General features: G+C 36.6%; 1 protein-coding gene across 9 annotated transcripts in view; it reads right to left on the bottom strand.

The window, feature by feature from the left end:
* The window catches only part of MAGI2 (membrane associated guanylate kinase, WW and PDZ domain containing 2), a 1265804-nt gene that overhangs the window by 200440 nt on the left and 1043923 nt on the right, over positions 1–21441 (bottom strand). For all 9 annotated transcript variants that reach the window (XM_087861146.1, XM_087861140.1, XM_087861142.1 and 6 more), the window contains one exon: positions 13779–14417. In XM_087861146.1, coding sequence (XP_087717272.1) covers positions 13779–14417 — 639 coding nt within the window. The remainder of the gene's footprint in view (positions 1–13778; positions 14418–21441) is intronic.

The following is a 21441-nucleotide window of genomic DNA, read 5'->3' as shown; positions in this document are numbered from 1 at the left end:
AATTATTTTCAATTTGCAGTTGGGGAGCCGGTGGCCAGGGAACCTAAGTGACCCACTCAAACTAGCCATGTGAATTAGGAGCCCACAGTTTACGAGAAACCTAGTATACTGGTTCTAGTTAAATGAGTTGCTCATCACCTCATGGCAATAAGCCTATATGTTTTTTCTTGAGTGAAGACATTGTTTTACAGTTACAATAACTGGCACGGTTGATGGATTAATTTACAGGATCCATCTGTTATTACCCATTACATTTAAAGTAAGCTCCGTAAGAACAAGGATTGATTTTGTTCACTGGATATCCCTGTATTTAGAATAGCACCTGGGACATTTGTGAAATGAATAGAGAAGAAGAAGAGAGACAAGTTAGGCAAAATTTGATAATATGACCAAAGAGAAAGGAGGGATGCCAAGGTTAATTTAAAAGCCCAGTAGAAAAGATCAGTAGAAAAATAGTTTTGTCCATTTTTGTACACTCAGCTGCATTATGCGACCTAACATGTGCATCTTCCTGATTTCTGACTATCCTTCTCTTCCTAATGTTATGACGTAATAAGGTAATTTAACAAGTGCACCTGCCAAGCTCTGAGGAAAAAATGACAAATAAGACATAGTCCTTGCTTTTGAGGGCAGCTGGCTAGCTTTTAAGAACCTATAGTTTCTCTTAATTGGCACTTCTGTAAGTCGCCACTAGAGCAATTATTTACATTTATATCAAGGACTGTGGGCGTGTAAATCTTAACATGCTCTTTTCTGTGTTGCATTTAAGTGTCCTCAAATTAGTAAATGGGGTAAATAAAAAGTAAATACGAAATCCATAATTAACAGTTATATCTTGTCACATGCAGATTGGATTTACATCTAAAAGACAGTGTCCACTCTTCCACTTACATTTAGAAATGGCTAACAGGTAGATCTTTATTTTTTTTTATTTATTTTTTATTTTTTAAAGATTTTATTTATTTATTCGACAGAGATAGAGACAGCCAGCGAGAGAGGGAACACAAGCAGGGGGAGTGGGAGAGGAAGAAGCAGGCTCATAGCGGAGGAGCCTAATGTGGGGCTCGATCCCATTACGCCGGGATCACGCCCTGAGCCAAAGGCAGACGCTTAACCACTGTGCCACCCAGGCACCCCAACAGGTAGATCTTTAAATTTAAAAAAACCCTGATATATTAACCCAACTATTAACTGATGTGTGTGGTATGGGTTGGGGTGGAGTGGGGGTACTTTCTGGGTTAAAGAGAGAAAGCAGTTTCAAGATTTTTATTTTCACGGTATTTGAACTTTATGATAAAGACCTGAAGAAGCCACTTGCCTCCAAGAATCTCTTAGATATAATGGATGGCTTCCTCTCCTCCCCCTATAACCCCTGAAATGAGGTCTAAAATATTAAGTATAATAGCTCCTCCTTGTGGAACCTACCACAGGTAGGACATTTCACTAACTTAGACATGAGAATAAATAGGGATGTTAGTTCTTTTGGTGATAAGAAGTTGATCTGACATGAGTTGACTGGTAGAAATTAAGATCATCTGGTATAATTAAGAAAGGAGAAAGTGCACTTTCCTCCTCGGATTATGTATAAAATCACAGTACATGCAAATAAATGTACTCTACGGATTCAGATATGAAAGAAGGTTTGTTTTCAAGTGACCAAAACACAGATGTCAATTCCTCCCCAATTCATTAACTAAATTTTTAAAAAGTGTTTTTCAATTATTAACTCAAAATATTTGATCCTATTGCCAAATGCAGTGTTAAATTCTCAGCCCTATCTCACTCAGCACTTGACATAATTGTTCACACCTTCCATCTTGAAACATTTTCCTCCTTAAGGCTCCCAGCAGCCCCCTCTTATTTCTCCTCCTTCTTCAACGTCATGCTTTCTTAGTCTTTTACTGCTCACTCTTCCTCTTCTTGATCTCCAAATTTGAAGTTTCCCAGGCCTCAGTCCTCAGAATGTTTCTCTTCTTGATTTATGCTTACTCCTCGAATGTTCTCATTCACTCTCCAGCTTTAAATACCCTCCACACCAGCCATCACCACTTGGATAGCTAAAATGTACCTCAAGCTTGGCATGTCCCCAACTGGACTCTTGATCTCCCCACAGTCCTCCATAAGCATTTCCATCCACCATATTCATTATATCAGGAAAATGCAACTCTGTTCTTCCAGTTGCTTAGGTCAAAATTTTGTCTTTGATTCCTCTCCTTCGCCTATATCTCACATCCCACCCATCAGCCAATCAGAATTTGCTGTTTTTCCTTTGAAATATATTCAGAATCCATTTTTTAACCACCTCCACTCCCACCATCCTTCAGTCTCTCTTCATCTCTAACTTGGATTGCCATGAAAGCTGATTCTTGCCCGCCGTTTCCATCCTTCCCTTATCCACAGTTTCTTTTCTTTTTTCTTTTTCTTTTTTTTTAAGATTTTATTTATTTACTTGACAGAGAGAGATAACAGCAGAGGGAGAGGGAGAAGCAGCCTCTCTGCTGAGCAGGGAGTGCCATGTGGGACTTCATCTCAGGACCCCAGAATCATGACTGAGCCCAAGGCAGACACTTAACGAATAAGCCACCCAGGCGCTCAGCCACAGTTTATTTTCAACACAGCAGCCACAGTGAGCCCTTTCAAATGTTATATCTTCTCACTTCTCTACTCGGAAACTCCAAAGTCTTCCCATTTCAATTGAAAGTAAAATCTAATGTCCTTTCCATGGCCCAAGCTATGTAAGGCTTTTCATCATCTGCCTCTCTACACCACCGACAATCTCTCTGACCTCATCTGCCATTCCGTCTCTTCTCCGCTCTGTCTCAGCCACCCGAGCTTCCCTCTTGTTGCCTGTCTATATCAAGCACAGTCCTGCCTCAGGACCTTCCCCTGCTTGAAATGTTCTTCCCTGGTCATCCACGTAGCTAGCTCCCTCATTCATCTTCTCACAGATGACTTTCCTTGACTACTCTTTCTAAGAGAGAATCGTCTTCTTTGTTCATCACGCTCCTTTCATTTACCCTGTTTCTCCATTTTTCTTCATTCTTATCTCTAACCCATATTTCTTTGCTTATTACGTAATTTCTCCCTAGGAGGTAAGCTTCTTGAGTTGGGAACTTTGTTTTGACTACTGACATATTTCCAGCACATAAACCAGTGCTGAGCACACAGTAGGCCCTCAACAAATACTTATGAAGTGAATAAACACATGGATGAATAAACCCAACATATCCAAGCAAAACCCATCAAAACTTTCTTTTCATAAAATTTGGGGAACTCTAATATTAGAGTCAGAAGATAGAGATTTGAGTTCTGTTTCTGCTACTTCTAAGTAGTATAACAACTCTACAAGTATTCCTAGCATCCTGTCTTTCTCACCCTATGGATCACCTGTGCAACAATTTCCCTGTTTGGTGTACATCTCGTGAGATCCATGGCATTTTTCATTCTTTTCACTGATAATTATCCACACTTCTTATATTTGAGGACATAAATTGTCTATCCCCCCGCCAAGATACACATTCACTGAGCTTGGGCCAATTACTGAATCTTGAGTCTAAGTTTCTTTATGCATGAAAGTTGGGTTGAGAAAGAAAATGTGAAGAGAACTTGTGAATTTAAAAACATGCACCACTGGCTTGAGCGTACCTCAAAAGCCTACAATGAATCATATTACGATATCATGTTACAAAAAAATATTTCATCTCTGTTTCACATAACCCTGATGTGCAGGTCAGGGTGCAGACAACATATAAGAAATATCAAAAGCAGAATAGCTATTACATGCATGACCCCAAACCACTCTCTTATTTCTGGGCATACAGAGATACCATATTTCCTAGCCCTTTATGGTTAATGGGATCTAGAGCTGGGTTCTGGTCAATGGAATATGGGAGGAAGTGATGTTTACAGGCTGGTTAGAGAGGACCCAGTGGGGGACTTCAAGGCCTTAGGGCATGGAGATCCACTAGAGAGAAGTGTAGTTCCCTGAGTCACTGTGTGGAGTAGATTTGCCCAGGAAATCTGCTATCCAGGAAAACATGCATTGGAAATCATATGAATAAGAAATAGATTTTTATTTGGAACTTCAGGACATATTTGTCCATACAGCAGCGAGTATGCCATGGTTGTTCATACCTCATGGTGTGGATTTATTAATCTGTTTGCTGTGTCATATATGATCTTTTCTGCTGACATCAAGTGTAAAGATGGATTACATAATATTGATTGTGGAATATCTACTTTGATTTTTGCTTTATGTCTCTGAATAGCACTCTTTTCAAACAGCCAGTGATTTTTCTCTTCCAAAAAGAGTCCTATATCAGATCCTTATTACTAGCGAGTATTGACTCTTTTAGTAATTTCTGAAGTCTTTTGTTGTTGTGGTAATGGTAGTTTTAAAATTGTAAGTGCTTCTTTAAAAGGATCTTTTATAACTTTAACTAGCTAGCTGCTTATGCGTTTCTCCAAACAAGTAGTGACATGAAATAAATATTAAAATATTGGGTATAAAAGGTTATGACATACATAACTTCATCTTAAGAGGTCCAGAAATACACACACACACACACACACACACACACACACATTATTAAGCAAATGGGGCAAAATGATACCAGCAACATGGGTAAATGGTATATGGTGTTCTGTGTGCTATACTCACAACTTTATGTTTTGAAACTTCATAAACAAAAACAATTAGAAAAAATGTTAGCAGCATTTAAAATATCAATTTGTCTTATAGCTTTGCTTTTAATATTTTCTCTGTGCAGTTTAAAACTTGTGATAGAACGTTTTTGTCTGATAATATGGTTTTTGAAAATTTAAAGGAAAAATTCTCTACATAGACACAATTATCTGGGTCCCTAATTTTTATGCTTTGCCCTAAAACACAGCTCTGATACAGTGTTTGCTGCCTCTCAAATACTATGAATTCTGCTTGAATGTAAAAGAAAGAGAAGATGTACATTACTGATACTAGGTAATTATTACACTGTCAGAATATGAAGAGAATATTCTGATCTAGTGAAAACCTTTGGGATCATGTTTTCTAGAGACAGGAAGGACATTTGTCAAATACCGATCAGCTGCAACTTATGGGAGGTTCACAAATTAAGTAGGGGACTTTGTGCATTTTAATATAAATAAGAGTACAATACATGACAAGGATTGATTATAGTAATCACTCTGGAGTTGCTTTATTCAGACATCAAATAGCAGCCTCCTTGGGCAGAAAGTATAATGATTCCCTGTACTCTACTAGGTTGAGCATCAGCCAACAAATTATTCATAAATAAACTATATGTTTCTGGAGCCATTAATATAGAAAAAGTGTTAGTCAAACTCATCAAGAAAATAACACCAATAAGAAATGAGAATGGTAGAAATACTCCTAGGTAAAGTGGATAATAGAAGGAGAAATTAGAATACACCCAATTCAATTCTATTTAAACACATTTTAAAATATGAATAAAAGAGACAATTTTGTAGGATGATATAAATTATAAAAACTGAGTCCAGAGAAGATAGAAGCTCTAAGATTAATTACTATGGAAAAATTTGAGGAAGTTGTAAAAGGTATCACTCTCCTTCACCAAACCAGAATAACACAAAAGCCAACCCACTGGAACCTGATCATTTCAAAGGTATATTATATCTTCAAAACATAGATAAAATCAATGTTACTTAAATTGTTTTAGAGCAGAGACAGAAGTACGCTGATTGCTTTTATGACACCAGCATCACTTTGATAGCAAACTTTAACAGTAAAAAACAAGTCCAAATAAAACAAAACCCAAAAAAGAAAACTTCAGACCAATCTCATATGTGAATGTTGGTGGAAAGTTATATATAAAGAAATACAATCTAGAAGCACATTTTCAGAATATAGTTTACTCCAGGAATGAAAGGATAGTTCAATACTAATAAATCTTTTAATTCAATTCATCTCAGTGTTAAATCAAAGGGAGAAATACTGATTATCTCTGTAATTGCCTTTTTTTGGTTTTTGATGAAATTCACTATCCATTTGTGATATAAGATTCTTAATGAAATGGGAATTGAGAGGGTATTTCCTTAACATGGTAAATATTCATCTCAAATAAAAAGCCAGCACTGTGTTAACTGTGTAAAATGAGACAGCTTCCATTTAAGCCAGGAATAAGATAGGAATTTCTATAATTCCCACCATTAATCAACAGTATTCATGAAATAACAAATGTTTTAATAAGACAAATCAGGGGTATGCAAATAGGAAAGGAGAAAGCAAAGTGACTTATTTATAGGTGGTGTGACTGTATGCTTCCAAATCTCATGAAATGAACTGAAAGATAAATGAGAAACAATTAAGATAACTTAGTAAAGTAATTTGTTATAAAATTAGTATTTAGGAATAAAACTCTAGGGGGATAGGAGATATGCAATAAGTAAAGAAAAAGCATATTTATGTGGCATTTATTTTTCGTTTGTCTCCCTCCAATGGAATGCCAACTCCACGAGTAAAAGAATGTGGTTGGCTTTTTTTTTTTCTTTTTCTTTTATCTCCAGTGCCAAAAAAGTGCCCAGTACATATTAGGCACTCAAGAAATATTTGTTGAAAGAAAGAATAAATCTGCACTGTAGATTTACTCTCTTATGCAGAGACAGATGTGCAAAGACGCATGAATTTTTTTTATAATAGAAAAAGACTAAAAGTAACCAACATATCCATTAGTGGGTATCCAATTAAATATGTTATTAAAAATAATGAGATACATTTTTGAACTATGTTAAGTGCTTTAAGATAAATTTTTAAGTTAAAAAAAGCAAGGAACTAGGCCATGATACAAGTCTCAACACACTGAAAAGGACTGAAATAATACAAAACATATTCTTCTCCAAGGAGAAATTATTAGAAATTCACAGAAAAGAATTGGGAAATCCTAACTGTTTTGAAAAATAACACATTTCTAAATAACCTATGCATCAAAAAAGAAATAAGGGAAATAAAAAAAATATCTTGAACTGGATGAAAAAGAAAACACAGCCTATCAAAATTTATGAAATTAAGCTAACACAGTGCCTACTGTGAAATTTATAACTTTAATGCTTTTATTAGAAAGGGAGGACTAGAATCTTTAATCTAAGCTTGAAGACAAGCAAAGTAATCAATCACGAAGCAAGTACATCAGAGTGGAACACATTGAAACGGAAAAGAGAAAAACAATGAATCTAAAAGCTGGTTCTTACGATGCAATTTTATGAAATTTTGTTAAAAACTTCATGCTAACATGGACGGGACTGGAGGAGATAATGCTAAGCGAAATAAGTCAAGCAGAGAAAGACAATTATCATATGGTTTAACTCATTTATGGAACATAAGAAGTAGGAAGATCAGTAGGAGAAGAAAGGGAAGAAGAAAGGGGGTTAAACAGAAGGGGGAATGAACCATGAGAGACTATGGACTCTGGGAAACAAACTGAGGGCTTTAGAGGGGAGGCGGGGGGGGGGGGTGAATGGGATAGGCTGGTGATGAGTATTAAGGAGGGCACATATTGCATGGTGCACTGGGGGTTATACGCAAGTAATGAATCATGGAACTTTACACCAAAAACGAGGGATGTACTGTATGGTGACTAACATAATAAAAAAATATTATTAATAAAAAAAACCTTCATGCTAACAAATTTGACAACTTAGATGAATTGTAAAAATTCCTAGAAATAAAAAAAATTACCAAAAACTGATTAAAAAAGATTAGAAAATCGGAATAGGCCTAAATCAAGAAAAGAAATTTAATTAGTAAACAAAAATCTTTCTACAAATAAAAACCCAGCCCAGATGGCTTCACTGGTGAATTCTATCAAACTTTTTTGGAAGAATTAATATCAGCCCACACAAACTCTTTCAGAAAAGAGAAGGAACACTCTGCAATCATGTTATAAGGCCAGGATTATCCTGACACTAAAGCCAGACAATGACATCACGTGAAAAGAAAACTAAAGAAAATCTCTCCGCAAGTATGTTAAAAAATTCTTAATAAAATATAAGCAAACAAAAATCTGCAACATGCAAAAATAATTATATACAAATGGGGTTATACCAGAATGTAAAAATTAGATCTAAAAATCATGTAGGGGCACCTGGGTGGTTCAGTCAGTTAGGTGTCAATTCTTAATTTTGGCTCAGGACATGATCTCAGGGTTGTGTGACTGAGCCCTGCATGGGCTCCATACTCTGCATGGAGTCTGCTTGAAGGTTCTCTCTCTCTCTCTCTCTCTCTCTCTCTCTGCCTCTCCCTATGCCCAACCCCCCTTAAAATTTTTTAAAAATTATGTAATGTATAACAATGTATTTTTTTAAAGATTTTATTTATTTAGTTGTCAAAAAGACAGAGAGAGAGCACAAGCAGGTGGGGGGCAGCAGGCAGAGGGAGTGGGTAGGCAGAGGGAGAAGCAGGCTCCCTGCTGAGCAAGGAGCCCAACAAGGATCCCCAGGACTCTGGGATCATGACCTGAGGTAAAGACAGATGCTTAACCGACTGGGCCACCCAGGCTCCCCAACACTATATTAATAAAAGGTAAAAAAACAAAAAAACAAAACAAAACAAAAAAACCCACATGATCATCTCAATAGTTTCAGAAAAAAACAACAACAAACTTTTTGTTCAAAGCCAAGATACATTGATTATTAAAATTCTCAACAAACTAAGAATAAATGGGAACTTTCTCAACCTGATAAAGGGCATATAAAAAACCCACATCTAGGGGCGCCTGGGTGGCACAGCGGTTAAGCGTCTGCCTTCGGCTCAGGGCGTGATCCCGGCATTCTGGGATCGAGCCCCACATCAGGCTCCTCCGCTATGAGCCTGCTTCTTCCTCTCCCACTCCCCCTGCTTGTGTTCCCTCTCTCACTGGCTGTCTCTATCTCTGTCTAATAAATAAATAAAAAATCTTTAAAAAAAAAAAAACCACATCTAAAATCATACTTAATAGTGAAAGATTAATGCTTTCCCCCTAAAACTGACAATGAGGCAAGGATGTCTGCTCGTAATCACTTCCATGAAACATCATAGTGGAGGTTCTACCTAGTGTTACAAGGCAAGGTAAAGGAATCAAAGGCATACATGTTGGAAGGGAGGAAATAAAACTGTACCATCAGACAACATAATAATCCATGTAGACAATCTTATGAGATTTATAAGAAACTTCCAGAAGTAAGTGAGTGTAACAGGGTTGCAATGTACGAGATCCCAAACAACATCAAATGTGTTTCTATGTATTAGGAAATGACAGTCTGAAAATGACATTAAGAAAATAATTCCATTCCTAATAATGTCAAAAAGAATAAAATAACTAGGAATAAGTTTACAGAAGAAGTATAAGATCTGTGCACTGAAAACTACAAACCATTGCTGAAAGAAATCAAAGGAGATTCAAATAAATGAAGAGATACACCATACTTAGGAATTGAGAATTCAGTGTTAGCTTGGCATTTCTTCATAAATTGTTCTACATATTTGGAGCAACACCAAAACCACAGGCCTTTTATTTAAAATAAAATAAAAAGAAAGTTCCCCAAATTTATATGAAAGGGAAAGAATCTAGAATAGCCAAAATGATTATGAAAAAGGAGAAAAAAGTTAGAGGATTCACACTACCTGATTTCAAGACTTAATATAAAGCTAAAGTAATCTAACAAGTATGGCATTATCATAAGGATAAACATATAGATCAATGGAACAGAATAGAGTCTAGAAATAAACCCTCACATTTATGCTTGCTTAATAAAATACTGAAGTGCCACAAGGCAATCCAAGAGGAAAGGATAGTTTTTTTTTCAACAAACGGTTCTAGAATAATTAAATATCCATATACAACAAAATGCACTGAGACCCTTACCTCACACTATGCACAAACGTGACCGTACAATGGTTTATAGATCGAAATGCAGGAGCCGAAACTATACAACTTTTAAAAGAAGGCAGGAAAAAGTTTGTGACCTTGGGTCAGGCAGAGATTTCACAGATACAACACCAAAATAATAATACGTGTAAGAAAACACTGATAAATTGGACTTCATCAAAATTAAAAACTTTCATGCTTCAAAAGGAACCATTAAGAAAATGAAAAGACAAGCCCCAGACTGGGAGAAATTATTTGCAAACAATGTATCTTATGAAAGACATGTAATCAGAATACATAAAGAACTTTTACAACATAGTAAGAAGATAAATAACCCAATAAATATTCAGATGGGCAAAATATTGAGTAGTCATGCCATCAAAGAAGATATATGAATGCTAATAAATACATGGGGATGTGGTAAACACATAAAAATTGAGAAATGTAAATTAAAATTACTAAAAAGGTATCATTATACAGACAGTAGAATGACTGTAATCAAAAAGACTGACTATACTAACTAAGGGCAACAAGCAGAAACTGGAAACCTCATCCATTACTAGTGGGAATGTAAAATGGTATATAGCCATTTTGGAAAACATTCTGGCAATTTCCTAACAATTTAAATATACATTTGTCATATAACCCAGCAGTATCACTCCTAGATATCTTGTCAAGAAAAATGAAAACATATGCACATACAAACACATCTAAGTATTCACAGCAACATTATTTATGTGCCAAACACTGAAAACAACTCTAATGTCCGTCCATTTGTGAATGGATTTTAAAAAGTGGTAGATCCATACTATGGAATACTAACCACTCAGTGATGAAAAGAAACAAACTTCTCACACATACACCAGCATGGGTGACTCACAGGAGCATTACGTTATGTAAAAGACTATATACTGTATGATTCCATGACTGACTTAGGTAGTTAAAGATTTATTTATTTATTTCAGAGAGAGAGAGAGAACAAGAGGTGGGTGGCGGCGAGGGGGGCAAAGGCAGAGAGAGACTCTCAAACAGACTCCGTGCTGAGCACAGAGCCCAATGCAGGCTTGATCTTACGACCATGATAAGATCACGACCTGAGCAGAAGCCAACAGTCGGCACTTAACCTACTGTGCCACCCAGGTGCCCCTGTAGGATTCCATTTATAAAAAAATGTCCAGAAAGGCAAAACTATCTAGAAAGCATATTAGTGATTTTCTGGGGCTGAGGGAACTTGAGATGATGGATGTTCTAAGGATTATGGTGACTTACACAAAATATCATTTAGTGAAACTTACTGAGACATACACTTTAAGTAGGTATATTTTATTATGTTATATAAATTACTGGTGTGTGTTAAAAATGAAATACACCCTAATAACCAAGATATTTAGAGTAAGACATATGTATGTATAATATTTTCATGTCATTTATAGTAAACATATATTCATGCATGTGCTAGTTAAGACCATGACATTTCTGGAAGTATATATTCAAAAAACATGTTTGCCCCTGAAAAAAAGATGAAAAGTCAGGGACAGGAAAGAGAATTATTTTTCATTGCATACTTCCTGACACTTAAAAAAAAATAAACCATGTGTATTATTGCTTTAAAAACTAAAAATCTAGTAAATAATAAAAACAAACAAACAACCACCATTCTGATATAAGGACCCAGGCCTGTGACTCTGCTCTTAAAGGTCTATGCTTATCTGAATGAGGCTATGAGCACTTACGAGTGGACTACAATAAGAGAAAGCAAAAGATGACCCCAACATTTATATGAAAACAGAAACAATCTAGGATAGCCAAAATAATTGTGAAAAATTTCATCACAAAAACATGGTATTAGTTCCTTATAATTTCAGAGAGAGGAGCGCAAATTGTGGGAATTTGGGGAAACATGAGAGGTTGTTGACTAGAAGTACTTTAAGCATTACAGGGTACTACATTCTGCAAGTCTATACTAGCGACAAAATAAAAACCAACTTCTTACCCCCAAACACAAGCAAAATGCAAACAAAATGTAACATCCTGGAGGATTAAATGAGAGGTGGGGAAAGTAGAGGGAAAAAAAGAGCAAGAATGGGGTGGTCTAGCTGGTAGTGGATATATATATATATATATCTCAAAATACTTTTTCCTGCTGTGCCATGTCTTTTAAAAAAGTCATTATTTAAGATACATATACAAACTTGTTTCTATGAATCATAGAGTGGCTATACTGCACAGTGATTTTCAGTATACCTTTTAATATCAAGAACCTGTTACAAAGATTTGCTTTTCAACTGCACGCTATGAAGATATGGCTTTAATTGAGAATATTTGTTTTAATCTTACACGAGCAATGGGAGAAATTAAAATACACTCAATATTTAATTATAAAGATTCGAGTGCTATTTTGTAACAACGCCTTAAGAAGGTCAAATTTAAGACTTCTGATATCATAATTTCCCTTTTTAATATAGGAACATAATACTTTGTATAGCGTTGCTCAAAAATGCCTAGTATTTGATGTCCATTTTCACACATGGAATCAATAATGTAAATACTTCCTTGAAGCGGAAACACCTGCCGTGGGGGCAAATAAATCATAAAAGTTGCTTCTTTCAAGCTTTGACTATTTTCATTTGCATTTCAAACCGACAGGGCTTTCATGCTGTTTTTAGTGCTCTGAATGGACAATCACATATGTTGGCCACACATGTGTTCTTCACACATGAGTTCCTCGAAGAGCTGCTCCTTCTGCCCCACCCTCACTGCAGCCTCAGCGCTCCTTTACTCTCAACACACATTTCATGAACACCTACTGTGGGCCCTTCGAGATAAGAACAAGACCACCAGGTTAGGGAGTATTATCATCCCAATATGACAGACGAGGCTTCTGAGGCTCCTGGACTTTAAATGTCCGAAGTCCCAGAACTGGTAAGCGTAAAACCAGGACTTAGCCTGAGCCTTTTCCTTTCTACTCTGTTTTCACATACTCCTCCTGTCTGTGGCCCTTCCCTCCTTTCTCTCCCTAGTGTCACTGATAGTTAAGAGCAAAGTAGCACAGGAATGAAGGAGTGGCCTTCCGCTCAGTCCCATTCCCTTCCCGGGAAGGTAGAAGGGAGAAAATCCCCAGGGCTCAGAGTTCCTACCACATGTCTCACTGATCCGATTTCCATAGTTCACCTAGAACACCCAGCTTAGAACTTCAGCCCTAACCCGCTTCCATAACTTCCTTCCCAGGTCATGGAAGGCACCACAAATAATTATTGCTGGAGGATCCCTGTAATAGTGGAAGACGTGTCCTAAGCATCTCAATTCATGACCCTAAAAAGATTTTTCTACGGCAACCAGTTCCCAAAGGTCCTTACGGGGATTATCAAGACTATATCTGAACTGGGAAGGGGTTGAATCAGCTTCTACCTGCTAGCCTAGAATCCTAAGCACAATACAGAGCACTGACTTGACTGGAAGAATCAGATTTCTTGATTAAGTCAATGGGAAATCTCTACAACCAATACGTTAATGAACTTTTGAATCTCTACAACCAATACGTTAATGAACTTTTGAATCTCTACAACCAATACGTTAATGAACTTTTGGAATATAAGCCACTCATATTTGGAGATTCAGGCTTTACCCTCCAAGTTCATACTGAGATATATTTGTAAGACAGAAAGCACTACTTTCATTGTGTTTAAAATAAAACAGGAAAATATATATTCTCAAAATTAAAAAAAAATAAAACCAAAACCACTGCTTCCTGGACTCTTGTTTTTCTCTCCTATTCTTTGATTTCTACTTTATAAAGTATGATTTCATTCAACTCCAGGGAAACTTCCATTTTTATGACAATATTATAAAGCTCCTGCTATTTTACCTGCATATTTTATTACTGAGTAGTGTTTATCTTACCTCCTCGATGGATAATCAAAGAAGTCTCGCTTCCAATGGGACAGTCCTTAAGTATATCCACTACTTCTGTATGGCTCAGGTTCTGTACATTCTGCTGGTTGATCTCCACAATGAGGTCGCCTTCACACAGGCCAGGGCATCCCTGAATGTCAAGTATTTGTTTCACCCGCTGTCCTGTAGGACTGTCAGCGATAGTGAAGCCAAAGCCCTGGGCACCTTTCACAATGGTTAAGGTCATAAGTTCAGCTTGGGTGGCCCCAGATGAAGCCATAGACACATTGTCGTCATGGACGGGTGGTGGATACGTGCCATCTAGTTGACCATCAGCTGGCATTGAGTGCAAAGAATGAGGCGGCCGATCTGTTATATCTGGAACCGACTGTGAGGTCCGAGAAATGTATTCCAAATATGTTTCATAGTTATGTCTTCCATTGACCATCACTGGAGGTGGCCTCTCCATTATTGCAAGGGGTGGCACCATGCTGTTAGCAGGATCTTCAGGATCAAAGGGCAAAGGGTAGCCACGACACAACACCAGGTTGACACTCTGACCAATAGGAACAGACTGGAAAAGTTTGACTACATCTGCATGAGTGTGTCCAAGGACACACACTTCATTAATATAGACAATGACATCACCTGCAAGGAGAAAAGAAAGAGATTGACAACATGAGGTAAGTTCAATTAAAGTTGACATAGAGAAATGGAATTATTTATGAGACTAGTAGAAGAGGCACTCCGTTTCTCAGTAAGCAGTGAGAAAATCAATTAGAATAATATTTAAATTCACTGTAGGTGACTCAAGGTTACCAACAGGTCTGCCAACAAATACAATGATCAAATGATGAAAAAAAATGCTACATGTTTATTCTTGGAGTTCAGAAATAGCTTTGTATTCAGAAAGAAAAGTTTAGAAGAATTTGTACCTTGAGGAAGTACACATTCTATGCTTCTTTTTCATCTTCATTTCCATCTTCAGTGCAATTCAGTTAATAGAATTTTCAAACTATTCAGAAGTAGTGGTCATAAGTTTCAGATGAAGAAGAAAGCCCTAGTATGGTTTTCTTCTTCTTCTTCCTCTTCTTCTTCTTCTTCTTTTTTTTTTTTTGGTATAACTTGACTGAGTCAACTGCTATTTTTCTTTTTTATGGAAGAGGAAAAATTTTGCCCATTTATCTTCTCTATCTATAGCTAGATGTGATTACAAAGGTTCCATGTACATGCAAGTAAAGATCACGAGCACCGGTTCTGGGATCAGGGATCCGGGTCCGTATCCTGGCTCTACTGCTTAGCAGATATGTGACATTGGGCAAGTGACCTACCTGCTTTGAGTCACAGTTCTTCTTTTGTAAAGTTGTTGTGAGGATTAAATAAGATAATGTAGGAAAATTGTTTGGCATTGTGCCTGACACATGGTGAGTGCCCAATAAATGTGGACCACTATTAATATTACTACTGCTAAACTAGGATGGAAGGGATTTGGGACCCTGGCTTTCAAACAGAAGGCTGCCATAGACTCAGCCTCTGATCTTAGATTAATTGATATTTCTGTAGATCTTCTTTAAAAAGGCATTTGTCCTTTCTCCCCAATGAATTATCATAGCGTTACAGACATCCACTAGTTAGAAGTTAACTTTATGATATTAAAAATGCCCTGAATGTTAATTATTCATTATAAAATAAAAACTCTGAAAAACAATATTTCCTCCTTAAGATACAGAAAAAAACATGCTTGCTTGAGATAATTGTTTAAAAATTTCAATTATGTATGAATAACAATTTCATTTTTAGAGAATTGTTCTATTATGGGTTGATATTTTTATTCTCACAAACCATAATATTTGAGAACTGAACTTGCAAATTGAGATTGTGCCTGACTACGCTGAGGAGTATATGAGGGATAAAAAGACATGTTTTCACAGACTGTCAAATGAGTAACTCAGCAGACATTAATTTATCAGGATAATTCTGAAATGGGTAGTGTAAATGGCTAGGGATTTCATTCTGAAATTGCAAACATCAAAAATGTAAAAACAGAGTTGAACTTTCAGAGCTAAATACTTTTCTAGCTTTCCTTAGGTGTCTGATATAAAATGATTCCTCCACTCTATGCATTCTAAAATAAATAATTCTATGAATAAAACATCCCTGAGTAAAATACTCTCAACAACATAGACTCGGTTAACACACACTCTTCCCAAATGCTAGAGACCTGCTTGAAAGTGCTGAAGATATAAAGACAGAAAAGTCAAACAAACATTTTCTGGGATCCAGCTTAAGTGTGATTCTGGAAAATGTCACAGACTCCGCGATTGGTTAGATGGAACTTCACACTTCAATTATGTGTATTGGAAAGGGTGTTGATGTAATGGCAGGGATTTTAGAGCAGGACTTAGGGCTGAGTTGGGATGAGCATCCTTTCTCTGCTACTGTGATTCGCCATTAGACCAAGGCAAATGGGGGCTCTTTGGAATCATTTTCAACTGGTTGGTCATTCCAGAGTCCCAGAGAAGTATCTGATCCAGACAAACTTTTCTCTTCTCTTTCTGCCTCCTCTATTTTTAAAGTTATGATCGTCTATTTTACATATTACAAGGTTGAGAGAATAATAAATACCACGTACCACCACCCAACTCAATGCTGAGAACATCGCACATATTGGTTGTGGATCTCCAGGTAGCAGCTCCCTCCCACTTGTACTCGCTTACTGCCCTCTTCAAAGGTAATCATTGTCCTGCATTATTCACATGCACTTTATGTTTTTATGACATATCTGGGTACCTGAAAATAATGTCTCTAAGTAATATCTAATCCCTGAATAATAATATCCCCCCAAACATGGTTTTGCACACTTTAAAGTCATTGTAAATGGCATACATATTAATCTTCTGTAATTTCCTTCCAAATGTATTTGTGATATTTATCTCTTTGAAACTTTTACCTCTAATTCATTAATTTTCATTACAATAGAGTGTTGGATAGCTACATCACTATTTTATTAATATTTATTCATTCTTGTGTTAGTGGATGCTTGGGTTCTTGTGAATTTTTGGCTACTAAAGATAATTCTGCTGATAATCTCTTTCCGTGGCCCTTGCGCACTTGCGGTGGAGTTTTTCTGAGGTATGGACCTTGGCATAGAATTGCTGGGCTGAGACCACGTGCTGCTTCAACTTTGTTATGTCACGGCAAATGGCTGACAAAATAGGTCAAATCGATTTACACTCCCATTTCTAGTATATCAGAATTTTCATTGCTCCCTATCTGATACAATACTTAGAATTCTCAGACTTAATTTTCATTGATCTAATGGGTGTGATCATGTTTTTAATTTGCATTTCCCAGACTGCTAGTGAGGGTGAGCATCTTTTCATGCGTTTATTGGCCTTTTGGGTTTCCTCTATAGTACATCTCATTTCCTCATTTTTTCCTATTTGGTTAATCTTTCATGTATTTTTCTCACACACTGAATACTTTTCTGCCCACCTCCATTCTTGATCCAACATTCTTCATAGGTTTGGGAGGCTGCATGGGATAGCTAACATTACATGGGATAGGGTGTCAGAAGACTTTGGTCTGATTTCCAGCTCCATCACTTCCTAGCTGTGTGTCTTTCAAAACTAACTTAAATCCTCTGTGACTCAGATTCTTCACAACTAATGAGGAACAATAATAATAGCAACTTATTGTCTATGGGAAAATACAAATGAGATCATACAGGTGACAGGGTTTGTAAGTTGCAAATTGTAAGTTGCAAAGGATGACTGCTACTTCAGTAATTATTACGTCCTTAGTTATATCCTTCTATAAAAATCAGGACAGTCCCACCAAGATATTCCCACCACAGTCATAAACAAGGCTGAGTACGGGTTTCTGAGTGGGCTGATAAAAGACAGGAATGTAACAAATGCCACTTTCCTCTAAGGCTTTCCCTAACTTTAAACACTATTAACAAACTCCTCACCCCTCAAGCATACTATGCCAGAAATTCATGGGAAAAAGGAACTAAGCTCTCAAGGTTCCCTGCCAGGTCTAGAGAGTAGTTATTTGAATTATAGTGATTAATGTTATCTATTTTTGAGTTTTAATGTGATCTTGCTATTTAGAAACAGAATGAGAACTATTTGTGGTTCTTGGTAAGACTGCCTTATAAAATTTATGGATATTTTCCACTCAGAGCAATTTTTCAAGTCATCAAGCAAGCAGTGATAAAGTGATATCTTTACGGAGCTATGCAGAAGCTTTCTGGATGTAAAAGATGAGTGGTCAGTTATCACAGGATAAAAGCAACAACTTGACAGTACTCAACTGCTCACTTTAAAAAATGTAGATAGATGCCTAGACATTGTGTCATGCCAAAATTGTTGTAGATGGATTTGTAAGCAAACATTCCCCTGTTCAGATAGAACTAATTAGGTAGGATATTTATAGACCGTACTGTATGAATGTCATTTACATGTTGTGAAATAAAAATATGAACCACCTGGTACATGCCATCCGATGGTGCAATGCCAGGTCCTGGGACAGACTGGGCTTCAGAGCACGGAAAGAGACTGGCTCTAGCCCAAGCCCCGCTGGCCTATTTAAGAGGGAGAATTGGGAAAAGAATCACTTGATCGCTCCCTCTCTCAATTTATTCTTTTATAAAATGGGAATTAAAATATCTCCTCCATTTCCTCTTTCACACGGCTACTGTGGGAATGATATCATGCTTGTGAAAACACTTTTAATTTTACCAAGGAAAGGTTCTCCATAAAAATAAAATGTTGCATTTCTTTTGGAAGCCAAGCACACATTTTCATGGCCGTCTTGCCTGCAAGTTTACATTGTTTCCTACCTGGCCATTCACTTTAGGCCCTATTGGTGCCAGATGTTTTAGGGCTATTGAGCCTGGGCCTATGGGTCAAATTTGGAGTGACTGATGAGCTTGGGGTCTCCAATAGAGCTGGTCTCATAAAGACCCGATTCCCAATGAAGAGATTTCAAAGTGCAAATGAAGGAGAGTCAGGCTGATGAAGCAGAAGTTTAAAACTGCTGACCTGTATGAAAACATGTTCCAAGCTAACTGGTCTCCCTCTCAGTCATAGGAATCAAAATACACTACTGGATACCTCTTGGGTACTTCATTATTTTGAGTAAAACAGGGCGCTTTTCATAAAGCATTGCTTAAAGTGCAGATATTTTTACACCTCTTTCTTCTGCTCCCACATTTGTTGAGTCACTGTGCTGTGCAGAAGCTTCCTTTTTAGCCTCTTTCACTTACCACCTGCTGTCTACCTTCCTTAACCACCATTCTGGACTAGACTAGAATAACTTACTTCACATTGCATTCTCATCCTGCAGTCTCCTCCATTAAGTTCAAACTACTCAATCTTTAGACGTACTGGTTAATGCTTTTTACCAGCAGACTTTCCAACTTACTTTTGTCTTCACCACCCAATAAGTTCCCATTCTTGTGGTGCCGGTGTCTTAACTGCTCACAATTTACAACTTGCTCCTTGCTTTTTACTTGAATTCTGCTATTCCTCTCCCCTCAGGGGCACTTCCTTTCTGTGTGTAACTCCATCCCAACTGATTCATCCTTTCCTTCCCTTTTTCAAGGATATCTTCCATTATTCCTGCTCCGATTGCTACTATCTCTTCATATTTGTCAGTACAAATTCATCTCTGACTTTATTCCTTTGTGGGAGTTTTCTACCCGTTCCAAGTTTTCCCGAAAAAAACAAATAGAGTAATATTACTATGATTAGAACTCTTCAGGTATTTAGGATACATTCATATTGAATAAAGGATAGAAAGATTTAGAGGAAAACTGTAATAGATTTCAATGCTAAATTTGCTGCCTTTATTGTTTCTAACTTGTGTTTCTGCCAAGTCATCTAAATTTTTACTAAAAGAAAAAAAATTCTCACCCTCTACTCCCCTCCCACCGATTACAAGCACTCTACATTTAAAAAATTACTACTTTTTGACATTCCTCTCTAGCCAATAGACTGACCTGCCATTTTTTTCTGAATCTTATGTGTTTGTGTTTTTAATAATAATAATAATAATAATAATAATATATAATCTTATTGTAATAGGAAATTTTATTATAATATTGAATATTCATTCTCATTCTATAACCCCCCAAAACATAATAAATTTTGACATATACTTGTGAGGGCATGCTACTCAACACTTCAATTAAATTGAAAATACCTGCCCTTAAAGTAGATTATTCTTCAAAGTGAAGCATTGTGATATACCAGATGCACAAACAGAATTGAAGCTGGGTCTCTTTGGGTTGTTCTTCGAGCAAGTCATTCAACATCAGTTTCCTCAACTACAAAATGGAGCTAATTGAAATCTGTTCTACCTACCATGTAGAAAAGAGGTGTCTGTGAAAATGTTCTGTAAATAGTACAGAACTATCATAATGTCACATATATAAGTACATCTATTAAATTTTTAAACAAATATCTGATAATGAGTGGAAAATAAAAATATCCTGAGAATGATAAAGAATAGTTCAAATTTTTAAAAGGAAACTGTTAAATTTTATTTAATTACTTGACAGTCTGCTTGCAGAAATTTGAGAGGACAGATATGTTCATCCTTGTAACTGAATACACTATTTCCCAGCAGGGAAGACTAGTGACTCATGAAAGTATCCTTGGATTCCTCATTCTTTTCTGGAGTATAAATACAATGTGCTGAGGGTGGAAGGATCGGATACTCTGAACTGTGTGGCAGCAATAGTGGGGGTGGAGGGTAGAACTTAGAACATCCACATGTGTGGCTCTTGGCATATTCTCCACAATGTCACAAAGTGAGAAAGATCTGGAGAGAAATAACCAAGAAAATAAATGGATCTTTGTCTTATTTTCTCAGGTTCCTTGATGAACCTATTATAGAGTTCTATGTCTCTTATTGCCCCAAAGCTTTTCCTTATACCTAAAACTTTTTTTTTTTTTTTTTTTTTTTTTGCTTAAAAATCAAGACTGTTTCCTTTATTTCTGTTCTCATAAAATAGAAACATCATTCTCTTGGATAATTTAAAGCTGTTTCTAAATTTCCCAAATGATCTCTTTAGAGTGAAAGTTATAAAAACAGCCATTAATTGGAGGATATTCCACCTAGGAAATTCAGCACCTTCCATGGTTCTATTGACTTTAAACATCTGTCCTGCAGATAGCATTATGGTAGACATCCTCCCATTACGCAGAAATGCAAAAACAAATACTTAGGTTATGAAGGTATAAGAGGTAGGACAAAATGCCTTCATCAGAAGAGTCTTAGTTTATTAATTCTGATATGCTATATTTTAAGTCACACTGTGAATGAAAATGAAATGAATTGAGCCACAGCACTAAAATAAGGTTCCGATAATGTTTTATTACCTTTTTCAACATTATAAAACCAAGTGTGGCATATGGAGAGAGCACTGACTTAGGCGTCAAGAGATTTATGTCTTTATGTTAGCTATGTCAATACTTAGTGTTGTCAACACATCTCTGGGTCTTATCCCTCCTTTATTCATTAATTTATTCAGCAAATATTTATTATATTTAACTACTACTGTGACTCAGGCACTGTGTTATAAAAAGAGAAGACTGAGCCAGATGATCTCTAAGGTAGTTTTTTCACTCTGAAATTCTAAGACAAAGGTTCTGGATCTACC

This window comes from Ursus americanus, chromosome 3 (genome assembly GCF_024610735.1).
Source record: "Ursus americanus isolate L20-20 chromosome 3, mUrsAme1.1.p, whole genome shotgun sequence".
Taxonomy (NCBI): Eukaryota; Metazoa; Chordata; class Mammalia; order Carnivora; family Ursidae; genus Ursus; species Ursus americanus.
The sequence above is the reverse complement of the archived record's forward strand: the minus strand, read 5'-3'. Positions and strand labels throughout refer to the sequence as shown.